This window comes from Ipomoea triloba, chromosome 3 (assembly GCF_003576645.1).
Source record: "Ipomoea triloba cultivar NCNSP0323 chromosome 3, ASM357664v1".
NCBI classification, from domain to species: domain Eukaryota; kingdom Viridiplantae; phylum Streptophyta; class Magnoliopsida; order Solanales; family Convolvulaceae; genus Ipomoea; species Ipomoea triloba.
In genome coordinates, this window is record NC_044918.1 from 16847861 (window position 1) to 16864232 (window position 16372).

At 35.4% G+C, this 16372-nt stretch overlaps 1 protein-coding gene across 2 annotated transcripts; it reads right to left on the reverse strand.

Moving 5' to 3' along the window:
* Positions 1-9798: 9798 nt before the first annotated feature.
* LOC116014446 (translation machinery-associated protein 22) lies at positions 9799-15252 on the reverse strand. Of its 2 annotated transcripts, none has more exons than XM_031254505.1 (7): positions 15009-15252; positions 14835-14897; positions 14429-14490; positions 11400-11481; positions 11230-11297; positions 11063-11146; positions 9799-10362 (listed from the first exon to the last, which is right to left on the reverse strand). In XM_031254505.1, the coding sequence occupies exons 1-7, from the start codon at positions 15154-15156 to the stop codon at positions 10306-10308; spliced, it is 564 nt and encodes a 187-aa protein (XP_031110365.1). In that variant the 5' UTR covers positions 15157-15252; the 3' UTR covers positions 9799-10305. The 2 variants fall into 2 exon arrangements, with proteins under 2 accessions (XP_031110365.1, XP_031110364.1); XM_031254504.1 differs by having other exon boundaries at positions 14429-14499; positions 15009-15249.
* Positions 15253-16372: the final 1120 nt, after the last annotated feature.

Genomic DNA, 16372 nt, shown 5'->3' on the forward strand with positions numbered 1-16372 from the left:
GATATTGAGGTGCGAAGATACTTAGAAAAACAATATATATATATATATATATATATATATATATGAGAGAGAGAGAGAGAATATTGATAGAATGATGCACGGTACACTCCACGTACCTCACATGGCTATCCACTATTCCTAGCCGATCATAACCAATTCAAAATAAATTCATAAGTTTTGTGTTATACTAACAGGCATGGTGTAAAGTTTGAATGAATTTGGTGAATATATACCAATGTATAAGTATTTATGAGTCTATATACTTAAGCTAGTTAAGATACATCTCATAATTTATCTCCTCCACCAATAAAGCTATGAAGTGCCCCTTGAGTATTTATAGCATTTATATAGAAAGTGGTGAGGTTTCGATCAACGTAATTGCATGAAGGAAAAAAAAATTCTATTTGCACCACCCTAATTGCTATTTACACCATCTTTTGATAGGTTTGTTAGCTTTATTTTTTTTTTTTTTTTTGATAACAGGTTTGCTAGCTTTATAGATGATGTAAATAGTAGAAATATTATTGGAATTAGAAATATTATTTTAATAATTTTAAATTAAAAAATTATTTAAAATTTAAAAAAAAAAAAAAAAAAAAAAAAAAAAAAAACAACAACAACAACCCCTAGTCTTCTCACCGGAGAAGGCGAGAGTTTTTTTTAATGTTTTAATTTTGAAATTTTTAATTAAAAATTATGAATAGAATCTCGTAAATTACATTACCAGAGTGGTGTTTTTCATATTTTGTTAAGGCTTATTAATTATAAACTATTTCATACTTTAATAGTTAATACTAAAATATTAAATATTAATCTAAAAACATCTAGAATTGTAAATTGTATAAAGATTTAAAGAATCAAAACACAAAGTCACAACTCATCACAAAGTATATATCAATATTAGAATAGCTTTTTTTTAAAACATTTTTTGGGTTTGCTACCGATTTGAATGATAGTCGTTTTGAGTGAAATAACCCATTTAAAAAAAAAAACAATAGCTCATCAGCTGCCTATAACATTGATTACAGTAAAAATTTAGGCGACTAGTCAACACGTATGAACGATTTTCACCAAAATATGCATAATTAACTGGCTCAAACCAAGAACGTTAATAAACCCTCTCATTGCGAGTCAAACTTTGAAAATTTTAGTCTGAAGAGTTATTTCATTTAGATAATTCGAGAGTTTCTTAGAATTAACAAATCATGTCAAAAGTCAAGAGTGAGCTAGCTAGAGTTGTCTAATTAGGTGAGCAATTTGTAGTTGGAAATGTTACAACGTGTCAATTATATGCCTATCACATTTATAACCAAATTAACATGTTAGTGATATATGTGTATATTTTACTCTCCAAATATACCTATTATTTACCTACCTAATTAAGGAGATGAGCACATGAAATTACAGTATGATATGATGGAGTTACAATAAAGTTGTTGTTAATGTTCATCACAATTCACTATTATAATATTCATCTCGTCGGGAAATATGACAATAATTTAATAAAGTTTGAAAATTACATTAAGAACCAAAATAATGAACATTCAATTTAAATGAAATAGGCCAGGCATGAAGACTTCCTGTGTATTAAGTATTAACCATTTAATTGCACTAGTTTTGCACAATGGACGTTGATTATGTGTGGATAGGGTTCAGGTGAGAACACACTATAAGAAAAATCGTGATTCGCGACAAAAATTTCATCACAAGAACATGAAATTTCGTCACAAATCGCGTTTTGTGATAGAATACATTCTATAGGCTCTAGGATTTTCGTATTTCATTTTGCAAAGAAAATAATCCGTCGCGAATTGTGGCGGCGAAAAACGGCAACAAAAATTTACATTGCGAAATTGATGACAGGAAGCATTCCGTCACAGTGCAACAGAAATGTTTCCTTCCATCACCATCGTGTGAAAAAAATATTTCGCCACAACACTCATATTTCGTCGCCTATTGTCGTCCTAAAATATAACGACAGACATAATTGCTGGCACGATTCCGTTGCTAACCTTTCTGTTGCAAATTTCATATTTCGTCACAAAAGCTGTTGCAAATCAACAACAGATTACGTTCCGTCGCGATGTTTCAGTCATGGTTTGCGATTTTTCTTGTAGTGACATCTCTCCTTGAAAAAAGTACGTGTAGATACATCTACACACTCTCCATCTTTAAAAATCAAAGGCTACGCTATGGTCTTAATATTACTAAACTTTCAAGTTTGTAATAATTATAAAATAAACATTACTCTTTAAAAATTTTAACACTTATAAAATTAACCCTTTTTTACTAAAACTATCTATCATTAATAAAACCCTAATGAACGGCTAAGATCAGTAATTACTTTTTACAGAAAGAACTTATTTTCATTTGATCTCTCTCTCTCAAGGCATGCAGCATGCCGGGCGGATAGCAAGACCCAAATGCTGGGATATGATGATGTAGTTTGAATAATAATAAGCTATGAGAACTGAATTATTATTTGACAAAACGAATACATTATTATTATTATACAATCAGTATATATAATATGTAATAATAAGAATATAAGGTTAAACTGCAAGTTGGAGGAAAGTGGATCGCGTCCTTTGGTCGGTGGTGGGTACAATGCGTGGTGGAAATTGAAAGAGAAAAGACAGATAAATAAATATATTAAATTAAACAACCTAAGCTAGCTACGAGCTACCTATGCATGTTTCCCTTTCCATGCCACCTATTTTCCTTCTTCTTCTTCTTCTTCTTTATTCTTCTTTTCATATTATTTTCAAGAAGTTGATAAGAAATATCTATGAAGCTTCAATTCCATCTTACCTAAACCACAATTATTAATACCCTCTGGCACTCATCACTTTTTCTAATTAAAAAATTAAGAAATTATAAGTCTTTTTTTTTATAATCATGTTCATAATATCTCTTTTTAAGAGCAGACATTATTGTAATAAAATAACCGGTCTTAACTAGGTTACTCATAGTGTCATAGCTGATCGGTTCAATTAGTAAGATCAATAAATCGCTTTGATCTCACTGAAAGTCGAATTTGGAACTTTGTAGTTACCAAGCTATCAACTTTATAAATTTAATTGGCCCTGTCCAGAAGAAGTGTCTTTCAATAATTAAATGAGAGTACTTTTGACCGGGTCAGATTTCATGAGTCACATGTTTGAATGGGTAATTACATTATTATTTAGGAAATTGTAATAATAATAATAATAATAAGTTGAGTGTTTGCAATAATGGAGTTAAAGAGTGTATAGTATCAGCGTACTATCAACATTGTTTGAGGTTGTTTCCTTTGCATGGGTCTTTGAAGTGGAATGAATACTTTATGATAAAATAATAGAATTTTTATGTCTTCATTGCATGTGTACAGCTCACGAGTTACAAGTCTTTTGAGTTGATGTGTTGAGTCTTAATTCATTTATTAACGAGGTAAACCCCACTCCTCACTATGTGAGTATGTGGGTAAAGCCCTCGCCCTGTGACCCTAGCCGGCAAAGAGCCACAAGGAGGTAAATCAGCCTAGGTTACCCATAGCTGACCGGCACAAACTCAAGGGCTTGAGGTTCGAACCCACGACCTCTCGGCTGCAGGTGTAACTCTCTTACCACTTGAGCTACCCTTACAGGCAAGTTGAGTCTTAATTCATGTCTATATACTTGATGGAGTTTATTTACTAGCTTAATTTATTTTGTTATAAATAAATTATGAAGGTGGTGTGTTTAGTTTAAATATTGGAACCAGAATAGTAATAAAAATTAAATACTTACTAACAGTAATGAGTTTAAATAAAAATAATAGAATATGCTTTTTTAGAAATTCCTAAGAATGTTATTTCGATTCATTCTTGATTACTTATTCCGTGAATCAAACGCACCCTAGGAAGGAAACATTAGACAGGGTGGAGTTATTCTGTTGTGTTGTGGGTCCCAAGACAACAACGTAACCCAATTGCTGCCTTAAGTTTGAGGTATTCATATCTTACGCTGCTGCAACAAAATGTGAATAAAGCTCAGGCACATCTACGTGTATGTATAGCATGCAGCACAAACTTTCAATTCAGCCCCCTCATCCTCTACGAACATATGTATTGCACTCCTTCAAACGTGGCACCAAACATCATCGATCTTTACAAAATCTTGTCACCCCCCACTGCCTTTAATTAGCTTCTTCTTCTTCTTCATATATATATATGAGTTCCCGTGTTGTGCAGTTGCTTAAAGTGTGTGATTTTCCTTCTTAAGGTGTGTGGTTTGTATGCTTAAGGTGCGCTAGTGTTGAAACTTAAGGTGAGTGAACCTAAAGCTTAAGGTGCGTTGTTTTCCTATGGTGCATGATATGTATGCTTAAGCTGCGCGAGTTGTTGAAACTTAAGGTGCGCCATTTTAAAACCTTAGGTGTCTGGTTTGTGTACTTTAAGGTGCGTGGTTTATGTAGGTGCGTCGGTCTAAAGCTTTAAGTGTGCGTGGTTTGTGTTTTTCAGGTGCTTTGTTTGTGTATTTAAGGTGTGTTATTGTAAGGATTAAGGTGCGCAACCGCAAAATCGCACGAGAACCTGATACGATCCCACATCGGCTCCACAAGAGATTGTGGAGTAGTACTTAAGTTGGGGCCAAACCTCCACTCATGAGCTAGCTTTTGTGGTGGAGTTAGGGTCTTGGCTTGAGTACCGTATCATTGGTGCTTTCATTGAGAGGCCGGAGTGTGGTGGGAAAGGGCTACCTAGAAGAGGGCTACCCGGTGCTTGATAAGGTTCAAAGGGAATCGAGAAGCCATCCAAAGGGGAAAAGGGCGACCTAGAAAAGGGCCTGATAAGGTTCAAAGGGAATCGAGAAGCCATCCAAAGGGGAAAAGGGCGACCTAGAAAAGGGCTACCTGGTGCTTGATAAGGTCCAGAGTGAAGCCATCCAAAGGGGAAAAGGGCTACCTGGTGACGAGAAGAGTCCGGAGTGTGAGCCGTCTAGAGTAAGCCGCCGCGGACGTTGGCTTCTCAAGGGGTGGGCAATGATACGATCCCACATCGGCTCCACAAGAGATTGTGGAGTGGTACTTAAGTTGGGGCCAAACCTCCACTCATGAGCTAGCTTTTGTGGTGGAGTTAGGGTCTTGGCTTGAGTACCGTATCATTGGTGATTTTTGTTACGACCAGTTCTCTCAATGAAAGCACCAGTTGATACTACCCTAGATAGGACCGTAACGGATGGAACCCTTTCGAGCAGGCTTCTAACTCCTAACCGTATTTCGAGTCACGGTAAACTCCAATTTCACACTTCGAGCGTGTGAGAGCTCCAAGAAGAATAAAGAAGAAGAACATGAATAATAACAATATATTTCTCTTGAGTGGTTCCTCATATTCATATACAATGGACCTATTTATACTAAATTACTAACACCTATAACAATTAAGCTACTAAAATTATTCTAACTATACAAGGTAATGATATATTCTAATATACATAATTTCCTTATACTAATAATTAGTCAATTATCCTTTAAGTACATATCAGGCATTCCTTTTAGACCATTCACTAATCAGTGATACGCATCAAAGGAAAGAAATAATCGGTGGCTTAATTAGTGAATGGTCTAAAAGGAATGCCTGATATGTACTTAAAGGATAATTGACTAATTATTAGTATAAGGAAATTATGTATATTAGAATATATCATTACCTTGTATAGTTAGATAATTTTAGTAGCTTAATTGTTATAGGTGTTAGTAATTTAGTATAAATAGGTCCATTGTATATGAATATGAGGAACCACTCAAGAGATATATATTGTTATTATTCATGTTCTTCTTCTTTATTCTTCTTGGAGCTCTCACACACTCGAAGTGTGAAATTGGAGTTTACCGTGACTCGAAATACGGTTAGGAGTTAGAAGCCTGCTCGAAAGGGTTCCATCCGTTACGGTCCTATCTAGGGTCGTATCAGAACCCTTCCCCGCACCTGAACTATATATATATATATATATAATCGCACAACAAAGAACGCATTGATATGATTATGGGGATTTAAACAATTTCGTATTTTAGAAATTAAAAGAGATCAAGATGTGACATTACATGTATGGTTGTACGTACTAGAAATAATGTAGCGGTTCCGGCCAAAAAATGAGTACCAACATGACATAGAAGGATAAGAATGTATGTAGATAGTAAATTCATCTATATATATAATTAGGGTCACACTTGTGTGAGACCGTCTCACGGATCCTTATTCGTGAGACGGGTCGGGTCGGGTCAAAGCACCATGCAAATGTCATACTTATATGCTCAAATATAACACTAATCAAGAATACAATTTTTGTTACTTACAAGAGAAAAAGTAATACATTTTTCATAATAAGTAATGTTGACAAGTGCCCCTTACTCATAAGGGCAAATATAATACTTTTGAGGAAAAATGTGATACTTTTAAATCAAAATGTAAAAGTATTGTATTTTCCCTTAAAAGTATTATATTTACCCTTATAAGTAACAAAAATTTTATTGCTGATTAGTATTGCAGTTGAGCATATAAGTATGACATTTGTGAATATAAGTGTTGCATTTGCATCTTGACCCGACCCGTCTCATGATGAGACGGTCTCACACAAGTTTTTGCCATATAATTATAGAAGATTTAAGTGATAGAATGTTGAACAACTACACAAAAGTAAAGGTGAGGTATGACATTACATCTAAGTTAGTCGGGTAGTTTGTTTGGTAATAAACTAATAACTACAATGTTATAAGTTTAACTTCTAGTGGGAGTTGCCTATTAGTCAGAAAACCTAAGCTAGTTTACTGTTTACCATATTGCTTGTATCCTTTGTGACTAGAGTAACAATCAATGTGAATTTCACCTAGAGTACACCTTCGAGTAATAGCTGTGAATTTTTCCGTTAATCAAAAAGAGGTAAAAGAGGAATGACATTATATTACACATGACTGTTATATATATATACTAGAATACAATTAACCATTGTAGGTAAAATTTAATAGTGATATTGTAAGGCTAACATCTAGTATGATCATAACATAGGATGCTAGGAATGTAGTTATATAGAAATTGATTGCATCGTTTTGTAAACAATTCAACTACATTAGAATAAATTGAGATGTGACATTACATTGTTGTACTAGAAATGCGACCACCTCAAAATAAAATATTAAAAAAAGAAAAAGGATTGAACATGATGACATATATAGAAGGATTATTGGAGGGTAGATATTGGATATATATGCTGGCATGTGGTGATGTATGTGGGTTCATGTCGATAATGTACTACCCTCGTTCCGTAGCCCTCAATAACACGCTAGACTGCTCTGCAATACTAGTACGACTAGTGCATATATGCACTCAATTATCATTATTATTACATTAGCTTTCCTAATTTGCCCTAGACTAATTTTAAGTCTCAGTCAAAACCCCTGCCTAATGGCGCTTGAGAAGGTAAAGTCGTAAGTTGTACATTAATCAGTCATCAGTTTCCACCCTTATCTGTACATTCTGCACAAAAGGAATCTTCATCACCTCTGATCAATTTTTCCCCACCTGGCCGCTCGAGCAAGACTTCCAAGATGACCCTTACTTGAACCATTGAGCTAATTAAGCCGCGTAGGCCCGTAAGGCAACTCCATCATTTTTATTAAAACTCTATAGTCTATCCTCATTTGCTGCCATTCTTGAAACAACAATTTCTTGTGGAGCCTATGCAGAATTTGTATCGCAATACTACTTCTTTGGGTGGAATTCAAACTCGCACACTATATATGTCTACATGTTACAAAGCCAACTGTTAACGTTATTTTAAATCTATAAACCAATTAAATTGTGTCTTGGACAAGTTGCTATATAAAATTAAAAACTTGAAATTAAAGTGTGACCTAACGTTGGTACATTATCCTGTGGGCTGGGGTTGATGGTGCAGTGGCAAGTGGTGATGCAATATAATGATGCTGTGGCCTGTGGGTATCTTTCTAATTTTGGCAAAAAAATCTTGCAAGATCGCCCATCACCAAAATGTTGGGTTTGCAAACCTATGTATTATGATTTTGGGGTCCCATTCTGAATTCATATTTCCTGTCCAACAGTCCAAGGATCCAACCATCAATTATTATTGGTCCTCATCCACTTTATTCTGGAATTCACTATTCTCACGTGTTTGTACCACGTTGTTTATATACACACATACATACACATATATTTGTCTGTATATGTATATGGGGAAAAAAAAAATCTCTATTCATAATGTGATCATTCCCCTTTGTATTGTCCAATAATATAATATATTTGATTCCTTTACGGTTAAAACGTGTTGCACGCACCCCCTTCCATCATTAGTCCTACCTTGCTTAACAGTTAACATAGTGTCGACATAATATCAAGAAGTTGTATCATAATATAAAGGATAAGTTATATCACATAATGTCATAACCAAATGAAAATATATATGATACAATTAGTATGTATTTGTTTTTCATTTGTATTGAGGCACAACTAGTGTGTGATTATGCATGATAAAACTTTGTATGTGCAAAGTTTATATATAAGGGTGAGTTTACCGCTAATAATTTATATGCAAATTCTCGAAACCTAATATCTTTATTTAATTAGTCTATTAATACGCACGATATAAATATGCACAAAAAATTCAACAATAACATTCACACTCATAGAGAACAAAAAGAGTTGTTGAGCACTCGCTTTTGAATATAATGATAGGGGGTTTGGAGGAAAGAACCAGCTCACCTGCTCCCATGGACAGAATCCTGTGAAAGGACTAGATTGAGCTGTCGAGCACGGCTCTTGCACAATAGGGATTTGGAAGAGAGCACCAGCTCACCCGCTCCCATAGACAGATGTATCGAATTTTGTGAGAGGACTAGCTAGGCCAGGGTTGAGCTGTTGAGCACGAACTCTTGCACAATAGGGGTTTGGAGGAAAGGACCAGCCCACGCGCGTGGTTTCTCCCACGAACAAAGTCTAGTGTGTCGTGATAACGTACTATTCAGTATCGACTCAGTTGTTTCTCTCGGAGTGTTCCCACTTTCATATGGCATGTAAAATATGATTCATACGTCAACTAGATTACAACTACACAAACGTTGCAATAGGAAACAACAAGTAAACACCAACTAACCGTAGACCACTCATCGATCTCATTGTCGGACAAACAAATCTTGACTTTGGAAATTTGGATGTTTAGTCATTGTCATTAAGTTAGGTATGCAATGGCGCAATAGTACAGTGTTATTAATCCAATTGAAACACCTACAGACTTTGAATAATCCAAGTCATCTTTTGCCTTGCTGGAGGGTCTGTCATAGTTTGTAAGATTTTGTGAGAGTACAAGATTATATTTCAGATGCACCAAATCTCCCAAGAATCTTCCATCTAAAATTCCACACAAATGATGCTTCCTTCTCTTCCAGAACCCTTCCCAGATCTTGTACCAGATTTGGTTTTGACAAGAATGATCCATATCTAATAGAATGGACTGCTTTAATTAATAAACTTAGACCCAATTGTCAGTCTACTTTGGGTCTTTGGCAAATTATACTATGGACCATGATACACATTGCAATAAATGTTCATTTATAGTATACTGAATGTTCATTTTTAGTGTACTAAAAAATCATTTTTTTGATATAACATATCTAAAATGAACCTTCAATACACAACCCAAAAAAACCTATTAAAAATGAACATTCTATGTACTAAAATTTAACTTTCAGTATACTAATAATAAACCTTATGTCAATAGTCCATCTTGTAAGGTGAACCATGATCCATAGTATAAAGATTGTCACAACTTTCCACCAAATTCACCACTACTTTCAAGGCTCAAACTTCAATAATTTACAGAGTAATGCCACAAAAATACAATACATTATACATGTCTGATGTCTCTCAGTTTTATCATCAGATGGCATGTGAGAGTGTTTAAGAAGGGAAAATAGCATAAGCATTGAGGGTAAATGTTGGTATTGTCTGTCAATCCAAGTTTTAGTGCAAGCAGAGTTACTTCATACAGGAGGCGGAAATATGAGAATTGCCTCCTTGATTAAAACTAGGGAAAGTTTAAAAGATGGGGAAACTTAAATAGCAAAAGGGGGTTACATTGTTCAGATGTTTTATCTATACCTTTAAACAGGACCATCAAGTCAAAATCTTTCATTGGGAAAATGCGGGGATCAACTTATACTTGATGGGGTCGCTACGTTTTTAAATAGACCATCTTGCATACGTCCGCAGTAGTACAATGGAAGGTTTTTGCATGAAATGGCTTCCATTAACAAGGGTACAGCATCTTCAAAATTTTATACAGCTGGGACCTTTTTCCCATCTTCAACAAAGAAAATTGCAGACTCGGGAACCTGAAAACAGTAGAGCAAATTGCTTTTTAAGCCTTCTGGACAAAGGCAATACATAATTTGTACCAATTTTAAGAGAAAGACAGGAAGTTGCAGTCACATGTAGAGACACTACGATTTTGAGATTCAAAAATCAAAGAATTTACAAGTGGAGAAGGTCCAGACAAAAGACACAGCCTTGCTGTCACAGTGGTAGCTGTACGCATGACATGGGTCAAGAAATCTTAATTATGTTCCCTCTTGTGATATTGATGCAAAAAAAAACGTGCAATATTTTCCTTCGGATTTTATATTAAACTATAGAACAATCATATTGAGTGTCCTCTATGGATGCACATTTTTTAACTTCAATTTGCCATAACTTCCCTGTTAATAAACACCTCTAATGAAAATAACGTACCTCGGATAAGCAAGTAAAAAGACAATTTATTTCAAGTTATTGATCAAATTACCCTTTCAAGTTTCAACCACATATTGGCTATGGATATTCCTCAGGGAGGGTATTTAAGGATGAAAGTATTTGCTCTCATTTTGAGGGTAAGTTAGTTTGTTCATATAGTAATTTTAAACGGGAAGGAGAATAAGAAACACACAGATGGTCTAATTAATAATCTTTAGACCAACTGGCATGACAAGCAAAAATTCCTATTTCAAAGTTTAATAATTAAATTTAATAAAAAAGAGAAAGTGGAAAAGACATTACATCTGGCCAGGTCTCTGTAAGAAAATCCACAATGTCATAGGCTATATCTCCTTGAACATCAATCTGTTCCTTTTCAGTTGGGCCCTGGTATCACAGAGAAAGGTCAATCAAATTGAGGCAGAGTAAAATGTAAAGCAGTTAAGATCAATCCCAACATTTGAACACACCTTAACAACAGAGGCTCCAGTTGCAAACTTTTTACCAAGCTTCTTTGAAGCATCACTTAGTTTGATGCCTGATATATCATACCATGAGATAAGCAAAATGTCAATCAGAAATTGGAAGAAAAAAAAATGAGACTTAATGATTTTGCACTATATTTGAAAACACAGCATACCAAATAAATCCAGCCCCTTTATGGTAGTGATGCATTTTCGCTTGTTGCGAGTCATCTTTTCAATCACAATTTCCTTCTTCTCCTGCAAAGCAATAGACAGAAAGTTACATCACTCCTAAATTTGTTTAGTCTGAAAAAATCCATCAGAGGACTGCCTGAAAGTAAAACCTTGAGAAAACATCACACATGCTACATTGCTTTGGGAATGTCAAAATCTTCAGAATATGCTTGATTTGTGTTTGGTTAAAATTATTGGAATGCAATATTAATGTATTTGGTTGAGGGTTATCTTTTAAGTTATAACAGTTATTTTACTTTAATGCTCTCAACCAATTTTCATGTCCTGCAAGTTTTCTCAAGAATTTGAAATAAAACAATGGTAAAGTATACAAGTAAATGATTCAAAAAATATTTAGACATGATACATACAACAAGTTAACATAAAATAAGTGGAGGGGGGAAAGCAATGAATAAGATTAGGGTTAAAGGACAAATGAGTAAATATACTTGGGAATTGGGAATCTTAGAAAACCTAAGCATTGAAAGGGAATCACATTCCCCTCAATTTGATATGGAGGGTATGTTGCATTCCTTTGGAGAAATTATATAAGGTGGACCAAACATAGGAATATTATATTCCAAAAGCCCAAATTACCATGGTAATGTTCTATACCTTGAACCAAACACCACAAGATTCATTTACTTCCATCAATATGATACCCAACAAAACATCCTTATTGATGTATGAATTTCAAACCATATTACTTCAGAGAAATGGCTTTGTCTATATTAAGAACACCATCCCTTCAGTTTTTAGAGAAGTATAAAAACCAAATTCACTACTGCAAATTTTCAGCAATACAAACAATACTAGTCACAGAATATTCCTAATTTAGCAATTCAAGTGAGAAACTATTTAATCTAAACTATGGCTAGGAAAGGAATTAGTAGTAAACTAGAAAACACACTAATCTAGGAAAGTCAAGTATTCGGACACTAACTAATTATGAAAATATTCCTATCAATTCTAATAAAATAGTATAGATTCCATCCTTGAGGCAACATCTAAGTTGAAAATGAAATTGTTAATTTTGCTTCCAAAAGTATGAAAAATTGTTGTGTGCCTCCTACTGTAACCTAATAAGCTGCGATTATTGATCAAAAATTCATTGCAGAGCTCCAAAAAGTTTCAATCTTTCAAGTTGAGTTTTGACACTTGAAAGAAGTCCACAACCTTTATTTAATGCAAGAGGTTACAAAATAGTTATACACTATCATATGAAACTTAAAGCTACAAAAATATCAATTTTCCAACTTGAAGCCCCTGGAATGCTTCTCATCCTTCATTCAAATTGAAAAGTCAACATTGTTGATTTTTATGGATCTCTCTCTTCAAGAGAGAAAGCAAGATGGCACCAAGCGAGGCCATCCCATAGAGGAGCCAAATGAGGGCATCCCACAAGGCCTGAGAAATACCCATTAGAGAAAGCAAAAATGCTCTGGAAAAGAAGATGTAGTTACTACTCCAAACCAATCTTCAAACTTGGTTACTATTCATACTATATCCAACTCAATCCCTAATCTGGGTTTTGTCAGTCTTTTTTACATATACCTATCATTTTGGGGATGTATTAATCATCTGTAGCACACCTTGGGCCATATGGCCCATATATTAAGATTTTAGTTTTTGATATGGATTCACCACCTCTTGTGCTCTGCACATACATTTCATATACTGACATTTGGTTCTGCCTACACCAGTTGAGAAAGGTACATTTGGTTCTGCCTACACCAGTTGAGAAAGGTCCCACTAACATACAAATTTTCTGTGTATGTTTCTATACCTTTTACTATTTGATTTTAGTCTTTGTTTTACCTTATACTTCTTCCAATCTCATTCTTGCACACTTTGCCATGATGTGCAACACTTGCATCAAAGTGTACAGATTTATCGAGATGTCTACACTCTACAACAACTTTGCTACCTTAGCCTTTTTGGCAAGTTCACTTGGCCATGTTTTGATCTCAAGAAAGCCATTAAAGTGAAGTAGTTTCCTACATAGGAATACAAATGGAAAGTGCTAAAGGAAGTCCAATCTACCATTTGGTTTTGCCTCTCAAATGATGTTTTATAAGAAGCCATTTCGTCAAAACCACAAATGGCGTTTTATTAGAAACAGTAGGATTGAATTCAACAAAATTGATGGTAAATTGGCTCATCCTGAAACTTGGATTATACACACTTTCAGACTGCATAGCAAAAGGCACTCCCACAAAATATCACATAAGTTTGGCCCTATCTTTATTGAGATGATTTTTAATCAGTTACTAGGATCTGTTTCACTTCCTTCCTCCTATAAGTCATTCAGGAAGTAGTAACTGGAAAAGCTTTTCACTTGGACACATGGAACTGGAAGCAGTGTGAGAGGATTTACAATGGGGGCACCAGTAAAACCGAAACTAGTCATTTTGCGCAGTGAGTGGGACACATAGGAAGTAAGTCGACCGTGGAAAAGGCCAGATAACTCATTCAGGTCTACTTCCATTTTGTACATAATATGGAGACGACACTGAGTTACAATGTTTTGCTAACTTCTATAGGAAATAGGCAGGGAACAGAAATTTCAAGAAAACTCTCCCATAACTTCATGGTCATGTGAGTTCAGCTTATTGGAAGCGCAAACAACCAGGAAAAAGGAAATAGATACTCCTTAAGTCCTAATATTTGGACCATTTGGTTAGGTCAGGGGTGAAAATTTTCAGTATATATTGTAAAACCCCAGATTCATAACATTTTAATAATTTTAGAGCTAATGACTGAAGCTGCCACTTCTTTGAGGAAGTATCTACAAAAAGCTCATCAACTTGAGGGACACACATCCTGAAGTATCTACAAAAAGCTCATCAACTTAGAAGTCGTGATGGCCCATGTAAGCCATGACGGAATAAGTATCTTGGCATACAAGTCAAGTCAGGAAGATAAAAGATGCATACATTTGTTAAACATGAAATTTTCAATAAGTTCTTACTTTCTTTTTTATTTTTCCACCTGGAAGCCGTTTCACTTCTTCCTGCTTAGGAGCTGAAGAACCTGCTCCAGCTAAGAAACAAGAACATTAATTCAAGTATATAAAGTAGAAGACAAATGTTGAACACTAAAAACCATTAAACCCAAGGTCTCCAATAGTTGAAAACTAGTTTATCATAATTCATAACCCAAAAGCCACCAAGATCAAAACTTGCAATGAGTGAAAACTATTTTAGCATAGATTCAGTACATCCTGGTGTTAGCCTACCACCATGCCAGCATCAAATAAATTTCAATGTAGTATTTTAGAGGAAGCAATTATGGAACGAGATTGCACTCTATGTGTTTTTTAACGTCACTGCAATTATTCAACAGCATGGATACAAGAGCAAAGGAAACTAGTTTACCATCGGAGATTGAAGTTGATTGGAGCTGATCAGATACTTTATCTGCTTCTTTTCCATCGGCTCCTGAATACGCAAAAATTAAACGATTTAGTTAAGGAAACTAATCAAACGGAATAGCAATTCATACACATACGGAAATACGTTCCCAAATCAATGGTGCAATTAGGGTTCAACCTTTAAGGAGATCCGGGTAGAGATCGGGCGCGTTCTGGATCAACCAGGGTTTGCATTTCTCGAAGTCCGGTCCGAACTCACAATACTCGGCGGGTAACCCGCATACTCCGCAGTACAAGACCTGGAAAGGTTGAGGCTTCTCCGCCATCGCAGCACTTCACTGAACCTCTCTCACTGCTTACAACTCTTCGCAGAGAAAAACGTTGTCAATACAACTCACCGCCAAACGAAGAGTGAACGGCGTCGTTTTTCAAGCAGTAACGAGTAAAGAATAAAGATGATTCTCCCTTTATTCTTAGGTGTGGCCGACTTTTGAAATGGATTTTGCGCCCTAATTTTCTGTAAAGGCCCATTGCCTTTATCTCTATTTGGACCATTTCCTTCAAAGCCCACTGACTTCTCCTCGAATCATTATACCATAGTCCATAAATCACAATTGTTATACCATGACCAAAGTTCATATTATATCTAAATTGATACAAAAAATTTGTACCTTCAGTTAACACATTATGTACTTAGCTAACAGTTTTTGTATATGTAAACAAATACAATTTGATAATTACTAACACATAATATAATAGTTACAAGTATAGAAGCTATCAACTACAAGTACACAATGTGCCAACTATAAATACAAAACCTGAAGGTTATATTTTTTAAAAGTCATTAGATAAAGAATCATTAATTTTTTTTAAGTACATAAAAAAATCATTATTTAATATACTTGATAGCGTAAATGTAAACAGGGTCTACGAATACGTGTGTCACGAATGGATAAGAAACAACGCTCGGGTGGTTAGACGGTTGGCCGGTCTACTGGACAACGACTGAGCGATCCGAAGCTATATTGCACTCTATGGGTGACGAACATTAATAAAAAAGTTAGTACAAGCGACAATGAGTAAATCACAAGTGTAATGGTGTAGTATTGATGAGTTCAATCCCCTAAGTGATGGGAGTGACCCTCCTATTTATAATAAGCAAGTCCCGTGTGCACTTGGCGAATGATCTATGGGTGGTCTTACGTGCCACGTCTGCATTGGCCACACTGAACAGTCGCTCTGCAGAATCCCCATGACGGTTGGTTGATTGAGGTAGTAGGTCCACTGCTCACAAAACGCCATCGATTGTCACTCCGTATAATCCACATGACGGTTGGTTGCTCGAGGTGGTAGGTCCACTGCTCACAAAACGTCATCGCTTGTCGCCCCGGGAATTATAATCGGCTTAAATCATCGGGGAGATCAAATGGCTTCCATGGGCCGAAATATCCTAACTTGCCTAGTAGGTCATCCCGTAGGTCGACCTACATCGAGTCGATGAGTGGTTGCCGGCAGACTGACCAAGTGGTTGTTGACGGACCG